The 17,556-nt window shown below is 38.8% G+C and overlaps 1 protein-coding gene across 5 annotated transcripts; it reads left to right on the top strand.

Moving 5' to 3' along the window:
* The first annotated feature begins 583 nt into the window (after positions 1 to 583).
* On the top strand, positions 584 to 17,421 carry LOC126628836 (uncharacterized). 5 transcript variants are annotated; one of them, XM_050298689.1, is made up of 4 exons: positions 584 to 5,482; positions 6,696 to 12,288; positions 12,476 to 12,722; positions 16,433 to 17,421. In XM_050298689.1, exon 2 carries the CDS (start codon positions 8,040 to 8,042, stop codon positions 8,961 to 8,963), a length of 924 nt encoding a protein of 307 aa, XP_050154646.1. In that variant the 5' UTR covers positions 584 to 5,482; positions 6,696 to 8,039; the 3' UTR covers positions 8,964 to 12,288; positions 12,476 to 12,722; positions 16,433 to 17,421. The 5 variants fall into 5 exon arrangements, with proteins under 5 accessions (XP_050154646.1, XP_050154647.1, XP_050154645.1 ...); XM_050298690.1 differs by lacking the exon at positions 12,476 to 12,722 and having other exon boundaries at positions 6,696 to 9,896; XM_050298688.1 differs by lacking the exon at positions 12,476 to 12,722 and having other exon boundaries at positions 6,696 to 10,971.
* The last annotated feature ends 135 nt before the right edge of the window (positions 17,422 to 17,556 follow it).

Raw genomic sequence — 17,556 nt, 5'->3', positions numbered from 1 at the left:
TATAAGTTCAACTAATGGCTGTTATCTGGCTTGGAAAGGATTTGCAAGTAATTTGATCCCAGTAGTTTGATAGAAGTTTCACTTTTTTACATTTATTTCACAATTTAACACCAGTAATATAGGAACTTTTGCAACTCAAGGACAATCAATCGCTTAATTACATAATCAAATTAATTATTTTTCCTTCGAGAAATTAGCACGTGTGAAACTTCAGCAAAACTACATGGACCAAAATAAGAAGTAGACCTCCAAATTTATTCCGTCAAATTTGCATGCCTATTCTATACAGAAATTAAGCGACTAGATGTTAACCCAAAATGATAACAATACAAAAACCGAAATTTAATCGCTAAGAAATTAAGTGATTAACATCATAATCCCACACTTGAAACAATATTGTTCATCAACCTGGGCAGAATTACAACGATATCTTGATCTAATATAATTAACCTAGATAAGTCAAAGATATATTCAACAGTAAACCTTCCTGCTAGGTTTTAGGTCAGTCTTTTTTAAGCAAATTTTCTCACGCTTATAGTTAAGGTTACCATAAATACATACTGTAAACAGAGAAAGAAAGAACTATCTCAAAGGATAAGAAAGGTTGTTTAGAGAGAGAAAGTATTTGTTTGTATTGTATTTTCTTGAATATATCAGATTACATTTACACAAATGTATATATGTCTAACTATCTTAGCTTAACTACTAAGCTAAGATAAAGCTCACAAGATGTTGACACTTGTCACAATCTAAGTTCATGATATGCTAACCAACTTAACTACCTTACACACTATATCTAACATCCTCCCTCAATCTCAGAGTGAGGCTTGCCAACTCTGAGATTGTAGCAATGTGTGCGAAACAAAGGAGTAGAGAGTCCCTATGTAAGAATATCGGCAAATTCGTCATTTGATGAAACGAATTGCACTTGCAGTAGCTTCTTGGCAACTCTCTCTCGGATGAAGTGGACATCGACTTCAATATGTTTAGTTCGCTGATGCATGACAGGATTGTAAGCAAGAGCAATGGTAGAAAGATTGTCACAGAACAAACTTGTTGGACCAGAAACCTCAATCTGCATAAACTGAAGTAATTGTGTGATCCAATCGATTTTGGCAGAAGTACTTGAGAGTGCTCGATATTCAGCCTCTGTAGATGATCTAAAGACTGTGTTTTGTTTCTTGGATGACCAAGAAATAGGATTTGGTTCGATATACACAACCCAACCTGTTGTAGATCTACGGTCATTTGGGTCACTCGCCCAGTCTGCATCACTAAAAGCATGAAGATCCAAATCCCCTTTGCTAAACTGAATGCCAAAATCAATAGTACCTTGCAAATACCGGAGAATTCGTTTCACAGCAGCATAGTGTGATTCCATAGGGCAATGCATAAATTGACAGACTTGATGAACAGAGAATGCGATATCAGGTCTGGTAAAAGTCAGGTATTGAAGAGCACCTACAATGCTTTTATATAAAGATGGATTATTGAAAGGATGTCCATCATCTTTTACCAATCTGTTATACGGTAAGCAAGGAGTAGTGCACGGTTTAGAATGAACCATATCTGTTTTTCCCAACAAATCTGCCACATATTTGGATTGAGACAGAAACATCCCACTAGACGTCTGTGTGATTTGAGTCCCAAGAAAATAATGAAGAGAACCAAGATCTTTAATATCAAATTCTTTGGTCAAAGCCCCAATAGTGATATCAATAGCAGCTGAATCACTACCTGTGATGAGGATATCATCAACATAAAGGAGTAGGATAACCACAGACTTGCCAACATGTTTAACAAACAATGAGGGATCAGAATATGTTGAAAGGAATCCCAGAGAAGGAAGAAATGAGGTAAACATGTCATTCCATGCCCCTGGGGCTTGTTTTAACCCATATAAGGACTTGTGTAGTCGGCAAACATGTGCAGGATAGAGAGGATCACTAAACTCGGTGGCTGTGTCATATACACCTCTTCCTGAAGAATGCCATGAAGAAAGGCATTCTTGACATCAAGTTGTCATACTGGCCATCCAAAATTAGCTGCTAATGCCAAAACCAACCTCACAGTTGTTGGTTTAACAACCCGGCTAAAAGTTTCTCCATAATCGGTAACATTTTCTTGATTAAACCCTTTGGCAACAAGGCGGGCTTTATATCGGGAAATAGAACCATCAGCATGCTTTTTTATCTTAAACACCCACTTAATCCCTACCAAATTTTTATTATGAGGCAGTGGAACTAAAGACCAAGTGTGTTGAGTGTGAAAAGCCTGCAACTCTTCTTCCATAGCAGATAACCACATTGGAGACTTAAGATCAAACTTGTAAGTGGCAGGTTCAACTTGTGAAATATCAACTTTGTCACTTTCTTGAACTACTGAAAGAAAAGCCTTCTTTTTCGAAATACCACTCTTAGCTCGTGTTTGCATAGAGTGAGTATTCATAGGAGGAATTGGAAGAATAATCTGCAAACTATCAGGTTGAAACTCATGTTGCAGTTCAATTACAATAGTACTCGGAGTTGCAGAAGTGAACTCATGAGAAGGCAACTTATGAGAAGGCTCAGAAAATACCCTTCTTGAAATCTCAGGAACCACAGGGAGTACAGAAGAGGATTGTTGATCTGTGGATGCAGTAATAGATTGTAATAAACTAGAAGTACCACTGTGTTGAGTAGATTGGGATGCCATAGTATCAGACAAGGTAGATGACATAGACACGATATGATTGTCACGATTAACTAATATGGAAGAAGATGATGGAAGAACAACAAAATTAGGAGTAGAATGTAGGTTAACAGAACATTTAGCAGAGAGAGAAGGGTATGGAAGTTCAGACTCATCAAAAAATACATGTCTGGAAATATAAAACTTGGTAGAACAAACATCATAACAAATGAAACCCTTGTATTTGGAAGCATAACCAAGAAAGATACATTTGGATGTCTTAGGTTGCAATTTGGTACTGTTATATGGTTTTAGTAAAGGAAATATTGAACAACCAAAAACTTTGAGATGATGTATATCTGGAACAGCACTAAATAACAATTCAAATGAAGATTGATTTTCAAGAATAGGTGAAGGCATGCGATTTATAAGATACACAACAGTTTGGCACGCAAAAGACCAGAACATTGGTAGTAGAGAAGCAGTTTGCCAAAGAGTTATAGCTGTTTCAATGATATGCTAATGCTTCCTTTCGGCCAAACCATTTTGCTCAGGTGTATAAGGGCAAGACAATTGATGTTTAATAAGGGTAAGACAATTGATGTTTAATCCCCTTGTCCAGTAAAAATTGTTGAAATGATTTACTAAGATATTCACCCCCACCATCACTTTGTAATATTTTGATAGAAGTGGCAAAATGATTGGACACATAATTGGAAAAACCAACAAAAGTAGCGAAAACATCACTTTTATTGATAAGAGGAAACAACTAACAATGTCTTGTGCATTCATCAATGAATGTCACATAATACCTAAAACCATCTATTGAATTACAAGGAGATGGACCCCAAACATCACTTTGAATGACTTGAAATTGATGAATGGACTTAGACACAGAGTTGACAAATGGCAGTTTACAGAATTTACCTTTCAGACAAGTATGACACATCACAGACAGTGAATCAGGTAAAACAGACACATTACATTTCTTTAACATCAAAGGCACCACAGAATTGGAAGGGTGACCTAGCCTATTATGACAGAGACTAGAAGATACACGATGTCCAAGATAAGCAGTGAGAGCCGAATGAGTGATAACCTTCTTCTTAGCAGAAATTGGGATAGGGTACAATCCATTACTGCATTTGCCTTGAAAGAGAATCATCCTTGTGGCTTTGTCCTGGATCCACAAAGAGAATGCATCATATATTAGCCAACAATTGTTGTCCAAACAAAGTCTATGCACAGATAAAAGATTCTGAGATAAACGAGGAACATAAAGAACTGAATTTAGTTGCAACGGTTTAAAGGAAGTGTCAAGAGTAGAAGAACCAATATGAGAAATCGATAAACCTGCACCACTCGCAGTCTGAATGGTGTCATTAGTAGGGTACGAGGAAACCAATGACAAATTAGTCAAATCTGCAGTCATATGGGAAAAAGCTCCGGAATCAGTAAGCCACAGTTGCTGAGAAGGGGCACTTGGTTCATGAGATTGAGATGTCGAAGCATGCATAGCTGTCGGAGCTTGAGAGGACATAGTAGAATTCCTGAAGTGATAGTATTTGGCACTATGATTCTTTTTCCCACAGATTTGACAGCCTTCAGAAACTGCATTATTAGGATTTCGAAATATGTAGGTAGGAGCTAAATGACCAAACTTGCCATAAATCTGACATGAGGTAGTGGAAAATCCCTGTTGCAGTGGTGGAGAAGAACCAAGAATTCCAGGAGCTGGACTCGCATTGTAATTCCCATATGTATTCCTGAAACCTCCAGAATGAGAGTAGGAGTTATGCTGAAATTTACCCTTGTTTTTGTTCTTACTATAATTCGATTTGAACCCAGAAGAACCCCCATATGAAGAACCATTGGAAGAATCTCCAGTTTTGGTAGAATCTCCATAAGATGGTGAATGACTGCCATTATTTCTAGCAACTGATAGAAGCATATTTATGCGACTTAGTTAGCTTGTTTCTTGGCATTTATGTTGTTAGTTCGTCGTTATTTTAGTATTTTAAGCTATTTTCGTGTGTTTGTAGGTCCAAAGGGTTAATGTGGCAAATAAGTGCATTTTGGAGCATTTTTTGGCATGGAATGGATAGCATATGCTTGGAGCAAAAGGAATGGACGAAATCTGAAGTTTGTGCATCATCCTCTCCCTATAAATAACCATTTTAGCACACTCATTTCACCCAACACATCCATTCACCTACCACTACATCCACTCATTTCACCCAACACATCCACTCATTACAACCACCCAACACATTCACCTACCACTACATCCACTCATTACCACAACACTCACCCACTACACCCATTACATCTACTCATTACCACAACATCCATCCACTACACCCATTACATCCACTCATTACCACAACACTCATCATCCACTCATTACCACAACACTCACCCATTACACCCATTACATCCACTCATTACCACAACACTTACCCATTACACCCATTACATCCACTCATTACAACTCCATATACTCCTCTCCCTAGCCTATAAATACATCCACCCTTCACCATAACTAGGATCCATTAAAAAGACCTTACATTCATCCATATATTCCCACATCCCACAAACACATACAATTCCATTCCCTTGCCGTGGCACTCATCCAACAAAAAATCCAACACAATTCCATACATTCCCTTCCCCTTGCCGTGGCATCCATCCAACCTAAATACATTCATAACCTTTCCATATATCCATACACATCCTTAGATACTTGTACTGCAACAAGGTGGTGAAAACAAAGGTCCTTGGCGTTTCAAGCTTGAACTTTGGAGCGTTTTAGGTGTACTTCGTTCTTGCTTTCAATGTCTACTTTGTTATTTTTTGATTTTGTTGCAATTATGAGTAGCTAAACCCCTATTTAGCTAGGGGGAATTCGAAACCATGTTCATACTTGCAATAAGATTTGATTACATCCAGTTGTGGTTCATAAGTTTTGAATTTTGTTTACTTATCCGTTTGAATTAAAACAGATTTATGTGTGTTGGTTGAGAGTGCACGCTTAATTTTCATGCATAAATATGATGCTAGGATATAAGAGATTTTCACCTAATTGTTATGAACTTATATTCACAAGTAGTGAAGGTTGCTTGTCACAATCACGTTAAGTAAATTCTTGGCATAAGTTTCATGCAATTCATAGTTACAAGTGCCTCGTCAATGCTTATGATTTTCATAGAACTTAATGATCTTTGCTCGTATCTCTATTATGCAATTCATGTAGGGAACTTGTGGGGAATGCTTTGGGTTGTTGTATGCAATCATCCAATTCAATGAAATTAGGAAAATCTTAGGGTTAATTAGTGCAATTCACAGTTAATCTGGGGCGTTGAGAATCAGTAGTTTATTGAAAAGCAACTGGAAATTGTTTTGTTTGCAAATGTGCCATGTGTGGAGAAGAACCTCCTAGCTAGCCTTCCATCCATTCAATTTACTCAAATTTGTGCATATTTCATTAGTTCTTTAATTTACTTGTTTTGTTTTCAAATTCGTCAAAACCAAAACCCCATTTACCTTGTTGAGTCATATTAGTTAGAAACTGATTTAGTTTGTGTTTTTAAGTGTTTCGAACCAATTTAAAACCAAAATTCGTCCAAAAGTGCATTTAGAGTCCAAATCTGCCCAGTTTGTGTTTTTAGGCAGATTTGAGCGTTTTTAGCTTGTTTTGAGTCTTTTGAGTTTGTTTTCAGTTCTTTGAGTCTAGTTTAGTATTTTTAACTTTGTTTATATGTTTTAAAGTCAGTTTAGAGGTTATTAGCAAGCCCTCCTAATCCCCGGTTCAGAACGATCCCTACTTACATTCTTTACTACAATTGATACAAGAAGGTTTAATTTGTGTGTTAAGTTAATTTTAACATCAAATTTTTGGCGCCGTTGCCGGGGATTAGCAACTTTGATAATCCCTTAGCAACTTTGCTAATCCCTTGTTATTTCTTTTTGTTTATTTTCGTGTGCTTTTATGTTAGTTACTGACGTTGTTTGTTTTCTTGTCTTAGGTACTAGTTTATGACTTAGACTTCTCATCCGGTTCGTGAGTATATCTTGGACTTTGATGACAATTTTGAGAGGACTTTGAGAAGGAATAGGAATCAACAAGATTGTAACCCACCTATTCCTGAACCTGAATTTGAAGAACATCCACTTGAAGAAGAAGAGGAGCCCACGGCACAGGTTGTAGAGGAAGATCCCAACATGGCAGCGGACAATCGAACAATCAATGAGCTTTCCGCTTCGGGATTGGACAATGTCGCTCCCCTATGTATCCAATACCCCATGGATGCCCTAGGGAAGACGGATGAGTTCGAATTGAAATCAAGTTTGTTGCATCACATTCCTAAGTTCCATGGGATGTCCATGGAAGATCCTAATAAACACTTGAAGGAGTTTGAGGTTGTTTGCTCGAGTATGACTCCTGTGAATGTTGATGGGAGCATTTTGAAGATGAAGGCTTTTCCCTTTTCTCTCTTAGAAAATGCTAAAGATTGGTTGTATGAGCTAGCCCCCTGAACTATCACATCATGGGAGAGTATGAAATGGGCATTTTTGGAGAAGTTTTTCCCAACTTCTCGAGTAATTCTACTACGCAAAAGGATTAGTGGCATTTAGCAAAACCAAGGTGAATCATTTCCCACTTACTATGAGCGTTTTAAAACCCTTGTTGCTTCATGTCCACAACACCAGATGAAGGAGGAGCTTCTTCTTCAATATTTCTATGAAGGGCTTCTACCAATTGAATGCCAAATGCTAGATGCATCGGCGGAAGGAGCTTTGGTGGACAAAACACCTATGGCTGCCAAGACACTAATCGCAAACCGTTGAATCCATAACAATATGAAGGCATTGGGCAAAGGAACACCCCACTGCAGCAAGTGAATGAGGTAAGTTCCACATCCGACATTCAATCGCAATTAGCTAATCTTACTTCCATTGTGTCTCAGATGGCCGAAGGAATGAGGATGAAAGAACCAAGTGTATGTGGTATGTGTTCTATCCAAGGACATGCCTCTAAAAAGTGCCCTCAAGTGATTGAAAATGGTGGATGGGAAAGCGCCAACGCAATTGGATTTCAAGGCCAAAACCAGCCAAGGAACGATCCATATTCTAATACGTACAATCCATGTTGGAGAAACCATCCAAATTTCAAGTGGAGGGAGCCTCAGTAACCCCAACAACAAGGAGGCTTTAGGCAGCAACCTCCGGGCTTCTATACCAAGCAATACGCACCAACACAAGCCCCACAACAACCTGCCCAAAACACCTCAGGTACATCTTTAGATAATGACACACTTCTTAAGTTACTCACCAATTTGTCTCAAGGGCAAGAAAATCAAGCCAAAGGAATGCAAAATCAAGACAAAAGGGTGGACCAAATGGAGAAGCAAATGGAGAAGCAAATTGGTCAGATTGCGGAGTTTGTAGGACAATTCAGAGAGCAAGGTAAGTTGCCTAGTTCAATCATTGTCAACCTGAATGGAGGATTCAAATATGCCAAAGCCATGAGTTTACGAAGTGAAAAACAAGTTGGATCTGATCTTCAACCTTCCAAATCACGTTCCAATAAGGTTGAAGAGTTGATAATTGAAGAAGAGAAGCAAAGCACCCCCACAACAAGGGTGGAAACACCTTTGCCACAGGCCCCAAATTCTCCTAAACCATCCAATTCGGCCAACAAAGGTAAGGAAGTTCCAATTTTGATCAATTTTAACGTTGTTCCTCCAAATGTACCCTTTCCTCGTAGGTTTATGCAATCAAAGAAAGATGAGGCTGAAAAGGATATTTTGGAAACGTTTAGAAAAGTTCAAGTCAATATACCACTTTTGGATGCAATTAAGCAAGTTCCAAGGTATGCCAAGTTTTTAAAAGAACTCTGCACAACTAGGAAGAGAATTTCGAGCAAGGAGGTTGTCAAGGTAAGTGAAAATGTCTCAGTTGTTTTACAACGTAAACTGCCCACTAAATGCAAGGATTCGGGTAGTTTTACCATTCATTGTGTAATTGGTAATACTCGTTTTGAATCTGCCATGTTAGACTTAGGTGCATCTATAAATGTCATGCCTTATTCAATCTATGCATCTATGCACTTAGGCGAATTGAAAAATGATGGTGTGATTATACAATTGGCCGATCGATCTAATGCCTATCCAAAAGGAGTTTTGGAAGATGTTTTAGTGCAGGTCAATCACTTAATCTTTCCAGCGGATTTCTACGTGCTTGAAATGGACGAGTCGGACCATTCCGCTACATTGCCCATCCTCCTTGGATGACCATTCATGAAAACTGCCCGTACTAAGATTGATGTGTTTAATGGAACTTTGACGATGGAATTTGATGGGGAAGTTATCAATTTCAATCTTTCTGATTCTATCAAGTATCCTAGTGAGGATCACTCATGTTTTTCTATTGATGTATTTACTTCTTTGGCACAGGACCATTTTGAACAATTGAATGACGATGCACTTGAATTGGTCATTGCACGAGGAATGGACATTCAAAACAATGAAGCATTAACCATGCACCCCCACGGCATGAATGATTTTTCCCTTGCCGTACCCCCTAATGAAGACATGATTGAGATGGTGGCTGCCCTCGAATCATTGCCACTACAATCTGGTAAGTTTTTGGACCCAATTTCCATTTCAGTTTCGGCTAATAAGTTACTTCCCTCAGTTGTGCAGCCACTTACACTTGAACTTAAGCCATTGCCAAGCCATTTAAAGTACGTTTTCTTGGGCGATGATGAGACATTGCCCGTCATCATCTCAAGCACACTCACGGCAAAAGAGGAGGACAAGTTGGTAAGGGTGCTAAGGGAGTACAGCAATTGGGTGGACATTGGCCGACATAAAAGGAATTAGTCCCACCACTTGCATGCATCACATACTTTTGGAGGAGGGGTCTAAAACATCTCGAAAGGCTCAACGCCGACTCAACCCTCCGATGATGGAAGTTGTCAAGAAGGAAATAATCAAGCTTTTAGATTGTGGAGTGATCTATCCTATTTTCGATAGTCGTTGGGTTTTGCCCGTTCAATGTGTTCCAAAGAAATCCGAAGTAACTGTGGTGACAAATGCCGAAAATGAGCTTGTACCTACTCGAATCCAAACAGGTTGGAGGGTGTGTATCGATTACAGGAAGCTCAACGCCACTACTAGGAATGACCACTTCCTTTTGCCATTCATTGATCAAATGCTTGAGAGGTTAGCGGGTTATGCTTTCTATTGTTTTCTTGATGGTTATTCTGGTTATAATCAAATTGTCATAGCACCCGAAGACCAAGAAAAAACCACTTTCACATGCCCATTTGGTACATTTACTTATCGTCGCATGCCATTTGGTTTATGTAATGCACCTGCCACATTTCAAAAATGCATGATGAGCATATTTTCTGATTATGTTGAGAAAATTATTGAAGTTTTTATGGATGATTTCAGCGTTTTTGGTGATTCATTTGATGGTTGTTTGCATAATCTCAGTTTGATCTTAAAACGATGTGTTGAAACTAACCTTGTTCTCAATTGGGAAAAATGTCATTTCATGGTTAAACAAGGAATAGTTTTAGGACATATCATCTCTGAAAAAGGAATGGAGGTTGATAAATCAAAGATCGATCTTGTACGTCACTTACCCTCTCCTACTTCGGTTAGAGAGGTTCGTTCTTTTCTTGGACATGCAGGTTTCTATCGAAGATTTATCAAAGATTTCTCAAAGGTTTCCCAACCTCTTTGTCATCTCCTTCAAAAAGATGTGGCGTTTGACTTCAATAAGGAGTGCACAGCATCCTTCAAATAACTCAAGGAGTTACTGACCACGGCTCCCATTATTGTTCCACCGGATTGGAGCCTTCCTTTTGAGCTCATGTGTGACGCATCCGATTATGCTTTAGGGGCTGTTTTAGGACAAAGGAAGGATAAGAGGCCGCATGTCATTTACTATGCTTCACGGACGTTGAATGATGCCCAATTAAACTATTCCACAACAGAAAAATAACTTCTTGCCGTTGTCTTTGCTTTAGATAAATTTCGATCATATTTAATTGGTACTAAAGTAATTGTTTTCACTGATCATGCAGCTTTAAAATATTTGCTTAGCAAGAAGGAGGCCAAGCCAAGGCTAATTCGATGGATATTGCTTCTTCAAGAGTTCGACATTGAGATTCGAGATAAAAAGGGAAGTGAAAACGTGGTGGCTGACCACCTAAGCCATATGATGCATAATGAGGATTCCCTACCCATTGCTGAAACGTTTCCTAATGAACAATTGATGTCCATTAAGGTAAGTGAACCCTGGTATGCTGATTTGGTCAACTTTTTGGTGTCTAAACGAATTCCAAGCACTCTCACTAGACAGCAACGTGATAAGCTTAGAAATGATGCACGATTTTATGTATGAGATGATCCATATTTGTGGAAATATTGCCCTGATCAAATTGTCCATCGATGTGTGCATGATTCTGAGTTTCATTCCATTTTAAGCTTTTGTCATACATATGCATCTGGTGGTCACTTTGGCACACAAAGAACAGCACTTAAGGTGTTACAATGTGGGTTTTATTGGCCTAGTATCTTTAAGGATGCTAGAACTTTTTGCTTAACATGTGATAAATGCCAAAGAACAGGAAATATAAGTGCAAGGGATCAAATGCCACAGGTTTCCATCCTTACTGTTGAAATTTTTTACGTTTAGGGTATTGATTTTATGGGTCCCTTTCCTTCCTCGAATGGTTTCATGTATATTTTGCTTGCAGTTGATTATGTGTCAAAATGGGTGGCAGCAAAAGCCACCCAGACTAATGATTCTAAAATGGTTGTAGATTTTATTAGAACTAACATATTTGCAAGGTTTGGCATGCCACGAGTACTCATAAGTGATGGAGGGTCTCATTTTTGCAATCGGACCATTGAGGCGTTATTGAGGAAGTACAATGTCAACCACAAGGTTTCTACACCTTACCATCCTCAAACAAATGGCCAAGCTGAGGTTTCAAATCGAGAGATCAAACAGATTCTAGAAAAGACTGTTGGGCCAATAAGGAAGGATTGGAGCTTACGCTTAACTGATGCACTGTGGGCGTATCGTACTGCCTACAAAACACCAATTGGGATGTCACCATTTTGGCTTATCTATGGGAAACCATGTCATCTTCCCGTTGAGTTAGAGCATCGTGCACATTGGGCCGTCAAAACTTTCAATATGGACATTGATGTCGCTGGTCTTCATAGAAAGCTTCAATTGAATGAGCTTGAGGAAATTAGGAATGAAGCTTCTGAGAATGCACATATTTACAAGGAGAAGACGAAGGCATTCCATGACAAGATGATTCGTAGCAAGACGTTCTCTATAGGGCTGAAAGTGCTACTCTTCAATTCCCGTCTTCGTTTGTTTCCGGGCAAGTTGCGTTCCAAATGGATTGATCCTTTTGTTATTACTAATGTTTTTCCTCATGGTGCAGTCCAAATACAAAGTTTGAAGACGCAACAAGAATTCAAGGTGAATAGGCATCGTTTGAAGCCCTATTATGAGGCTTTTGAGGAGCATGTCGTGGAGAATGTACCCCTCCATGCCGTGGGCCCTGTTCAAGCTTAAATGGAGGTATCGTCCAGCTGGAAGACGTTAAAGCAAGCACTTCTTGGGAGGCAACCCATGTATTCAAATAAGGAAGATTTTTTAATAACTCCACGATTGGTTTTGCGTTTCTAAAAACCTTCCATTTTCTGCAGTTTTATTTTGCCATGATTGTCATGTTTATTTGTTGCTTGTTTAATTGTTTTTGGTGTAGGTTTATTTTTGAAACATTGACAGATATGCAAGGTATTTTACATTCATTTAAAAAAAAAGGAACATTAAGCAGAAAAATACAAGAAAGAGCCTTCACAAAGGCTACTTAGGAGAAGTCTCAGTAATCGGCGGAGCCCCAGAAGGAGGAGGCATTAGAGGTTGATCATTTGGAGCTTCATTATGCGGTACAGCCCCAGAAGACGAAGGCAAATGCTGTTGGAACAAACCCACAAACCTCTGATGATCAAGTAAAATCTGACTATCAAATTCCTGCATCTGGTCAATCTTTCTCTTCATGTTTGTAGCATAGTTATGTGCGAGCTTGTGCAATTGTTTATTCTCATGCTTGAGCCCTCTAATATCCTGTTTGAGACTCATCACTTCAGCCGCCAATGATTCAACTTGACAAGTTCGAGCAAATAGGTGTTGGCCCATATTAGACACAGAACCTGCACACTGCACACTAAGAGTTAGAGAATCCTTAACAGCCAACTCATCAGACCGTTTGGAAAGTAGTCTGTTATCTTTGGGAGTGACAAGGTTCCGGGCCACCACCGCAGCGGTCATATCATTCTTCATTACCAAATCCCCAACGGTAAGAGGACCAGTAGGGGATATGAAGGATGAGCGCCATATGTTGTCTGGAGAAGGCATGGCTGCCTCTTCACCAAGGTTCAAGTCAAAATGATGGTCGGAGGGGCCAGACATTTTCAAAGGTGTTGAAGAAAGAAGAGGTCGAACAAGTCAAGATCTTAGAAGTGCAAGAAGGGGGTTTCTACAGGCAGAAATTCAAGTGTGCTTTGAAACGTACTGCGTGCCTCTATAAAAATCAGCACTCGACGGGATTTCAGAGATCGAAGAGGCGAGCTCAGAAATCGAATAGGCCAATTCAAAAATCGAGGAGGCGCTAGCTTTCTCAAAAGCTGGGCTTGCTCAGAAACCACGGGCCAATCTTCTTTTCTAGATTTGTCCACACTTGTCACATGCAACCTCTGCACTCGACGGAGCTCAGAACTTGAAGATGCCCACTCAGCTTTGCCAGACGTGTTAGCTTTTCCAGACGTGTCAGCATCTGTCACATACACACTCAGCTTTGCGGAAATCACGGGCAGTTTGTCAAAGTGCCGATTCCAAATATCAAAGAGGCACTTGCTTTTCCAGGCGTGTCAGCATCTGTCACATGCACACTCAGCCTTACAGAAATTACGGGCAATCTATTGAAGATTTCTTGTGAAGTAGAAAGCACGTGAAGTTACTGTTAAATCATTCAACGGTTGCCGACAAGAGTGAAAGAATAATACCGGTTATTAATTCCTATAAATGTCAACCTTCACCCTCCATTGCAAGGAAAACATACATAACTTTTCTTCATCTCCGAGAATGCCTTCCTAACGAAGCCTCTCGAGTCACTCAGTGTTCCTTATTCCTTGGGGTACCTCTGCAAACAACTCATCCAAAGCAAAAGTATTTCATATCATGAAGGTTGAAAGCAAGAGTATCTCATATCATGCTTTCTCCCTGTCATTCTCCTTGTCGTTGTTTTCATCTGCGGGACAAGGAGAAAGAGAGTAATCAGCCAACACTTGGTATCAATCTTCTGATCTGGAATCAACTGCCTGGAACCCCTTCCTGATTGCTTACCTACCCTTGCTCTCGAGTACTCATCTTCAACATCTTATGCTTCCTCTTCGTCTACCATATCTGCCTGGGGAACAGATAAGGGAAGTGAAAATGATACATCAAAGCATGTGGAAACAATGTGCTAATTCATCCTCAGCTAGGGACAAGGAGAAAGAAAGCAAATGGTGGGCACTTGGAAAGATTGATAAAAGAAACAGACCATCACCTTTACCTAGTGTCTGCTTGCCGTGCAGAAGAAACAAGCAGAGAAGAATGCAGACTGCATAATCAAATCAACCCAGCAGAAGGAGTTTGATTTGAAACCATGGAACTCTCATATTCCTTGCTCAGAATTCCAAACCAGTTCGAGATCAAAGTTGTGGAAAATCAACAAGATCATCTCTCCATAACCAGATTTGCGTTCTTAAACTGTACTATGTCGGGTTTTTACTTTGCCATACTTGTCATGTTTATTCGTTGTTTATTTGTTTGCTTGTTTTTGTGTGAGTTTTTGCCTGAAACATTGAGGACAATGTTTGATTTAAGTGTTGGGGGGGTAACCAAGTTGTTTTGCATGAAATTCGTGGGAGTTTATCACCCATTACTTCTAGTGTTGTTCCTTGCTGTTTTTAAGTGTTTTAATGCTGTTTTCGAGTGTTTTAGTGTGTTTTGACATAAAAATCCGAAAATCTCATAAAAATTTGAAAAATTATTTTGAAAAACCCAAAAAGAGTTGTTTTTGTGTGTTTGTTTGTGTCTTAGGGTACCTTCCAACACAATGATGAGGATTTGGTTTTTAATTACATAACTATTAAAGAGAGTTATAAACATGGATGAAAATTTGATTTACTCTTTGATGTATGCTTGGTTGTGGTTATAAATTATGAATTCACATGCAATCATAAAGGAAAAATCAGTTTTTGTAACATGCTTGAAGGAAGGAACTCAAATGAACGCTACAACCTTGTAAGACTTGAGCCTAAACGTTTATTTGGAGAGTTAATAATCTGTGCACCATTGTTTTCTAAAAAGTCGTTGCATGATCTCATTTTTCTTTGCTTGGTTGCTACCTAGAAGGCGTTTCATCATTTAGGTCCAAATGCTAGAACTCATGCCTATTTCATTCAAAGCATGCTATTGATTTGCATAACACACATTCAAGATGAAGTTGTGTAGTGACCACCAAAGCCAAATTGCAGTGCCCCTATTTCATTATGTGTTTAAGTTTAACCCCATTGAGCCTTGTTAAGCCTATGTTCTTTGTTAACCAACACTATCCTTACCTAGCCTAGTTTTAGGACCATCCATACCCTTATTCTTGAAGCATAGTAAAGCATGACTTAAAATGAACTCCTTTTTTATCAATGTATTGCAGAAAGCAAGTGTGGGGAAAGTGATTCTTATGTGTGTGTGTGTGCCAAAGTCCTTAATAAGGCACGGGTAGAAAAGAAAAAAAAAAGAATTGAAAAAAAAATGTATGAAAAAGAGCTCTAAAGTGTTGTTTGTTAAAGAAAGGGTTCAAAACATTGAATTCGACCATAAGTGTTGCATAAATCTTCCCTTTGAAATTAAAAGTTGATTCTGCATTCTAAAGTGATTTCCAAGTGTCTATTTCATTGCTTTGCTTGCTATCGCTTTAAGAACGTTTGTTATCCCTATCCTTTCTTTGTTAGCCATTACCCCCAAGCCCTGTTACAACCATTGACTTCAATCTTGAGTGTTGTGTGTTTCAATTTGTGGAGTTCGAAATTGGTATGAGCATATGGTGTCACTGGTTCTCGTATCTAAGTAGTAGCATTCCATTCATGAGATCATATCTAAACATGCTTAATAACTCCAGAAAATTGCTTTCTTTGTTATAACATATGTGAGTCCTAGTCTTTCGTGTTTACATCAATCTTCTCACATATACTAGTGTAAGGTGTGTAGTCAGAAAGTGTGTGTGAAAATAGAGAGTATCTTGTAAGGAATTGAGCAAATTCTCTAAGGCATGTTACTACATTCAAAACATCGTTTTAATTGGTTAATTGTGAACTAGTAAGTGGTGACTATGATTAAGTATGTGCTCAAGTGTAAAGTTGACCAAAATCTGTGGGAATGATGATTTTTAACATGTCATGTTTCATTAAAAATCCCTGAGGCAATTGTTGGAAGGTCTAGGTTGTGTTTTGTTTTGTTTTGTTTTGTTTGTTTTGTTTTGCTCGAGGACTAGCAAAAGCTAAGTGTGGGGGAATTTGATAGGAGCATATTTATGCGACTTAGTTAGCTTGTTTATTGGCATTTATGTTGTTAGTTCGTAGTTATTTTAGTATTTTAAGCTATTTTCGTGTGTTTGTAGGTCCAAAGGGTTAATGTGGCAAAGAAGTGCATTTTGGAGCATTTTGGAGCATTTTTGGGCATGGAATGGATAGCTTATGCTTTGAGCAAAAGGAATGGACGAAATTTGAAGTTTGTGCATCATCCTCTCTCTATAAATAACCATTTTAGCACACTCATTTCACCCTACACATCCATTCACCTACCACTACATCCACTCATTTCACCCAACACATCCACTCATTACAACCACCCAACACATTCACCTACCACTACATCCACTCTTCACCCAACACATTCACCAACCACTACATCCACTCATTACCACAACACTCACCCACTACACCCATTACATCCACTCATTACCACACCATCCATCCACTACACTCATTACATCCACTCATTAGCACAACATCCATCCACTACACCCATTACATCCACTCATTACCACAACACTCACCCACTACACCCATTACATCCACTCATTACAACTCCATACACTCCTCTTCCTAGCCTATAAATACATCCACCCTTCACCATAACTAGGATCCATTAAAAAGACCTTACATTCATCCATATATTCCCACATCCCACAAGCACATACAATTCCATTCCCTTGCTGTGGCACTCATCCAACCAAAAATCAAACACAATTCCATACATTCCCTTCCCCTTGTCGTGGCATCCATCCAACCTAAATACATTCGTAACCTTTCCATATATCCATACACATCCTTAGATACTTGTACTGCAACAAGGTGGTGAAAACAAAGGTCCTTGGGTTTTCAAGCTTGAACTTTGGAGCGTTTTAGGTGTACTTCGTTCTTGCTTTCAATGTCTACTTTGTTATTTTCTGATTTTGTTGTAATTATGAGTAGGTAAACCCCTATTTAGCTAGAGGGAATTCGAAACCATGTTCAGACTTGCAATATGATTTGATTACATCCAGTTGTGGTTCATAAGTTGTGAATTCTATTTACTTATCCGTTTGAATTAAAACTGATTTATATGTGTTAGATGATAGTGCACGCTTAATTTTCATGCACAAATAGTGAACTTATATTCACAAGTAGTGAAGGTTGTTTGTCACAATCGCGTTAAGTAAATTCTTGGCATAAGTTTCATGCAATTCATAGTTACAAGTGT

The sequence above is a fragment of the Malus sylvestris genome, chromosome 7 (assembly GCF_916048215.2).
Source record: "Malus sylvestris chromosome 7, drMalSylv7.2, whole genome shotgun sequence".
Classification (NCBI taxonomy): domain Eukaryota; kingdom Viridiplantae; phylum Streptophyta; class Magnoliopsida; order Rosales; family Rosaceae; genus Malus; species Malus sylvestris.
Note: the sequence above shows the minus strand (reverse complement) of the source record. Positions and strands in the feature narration are given on the sequence as shown.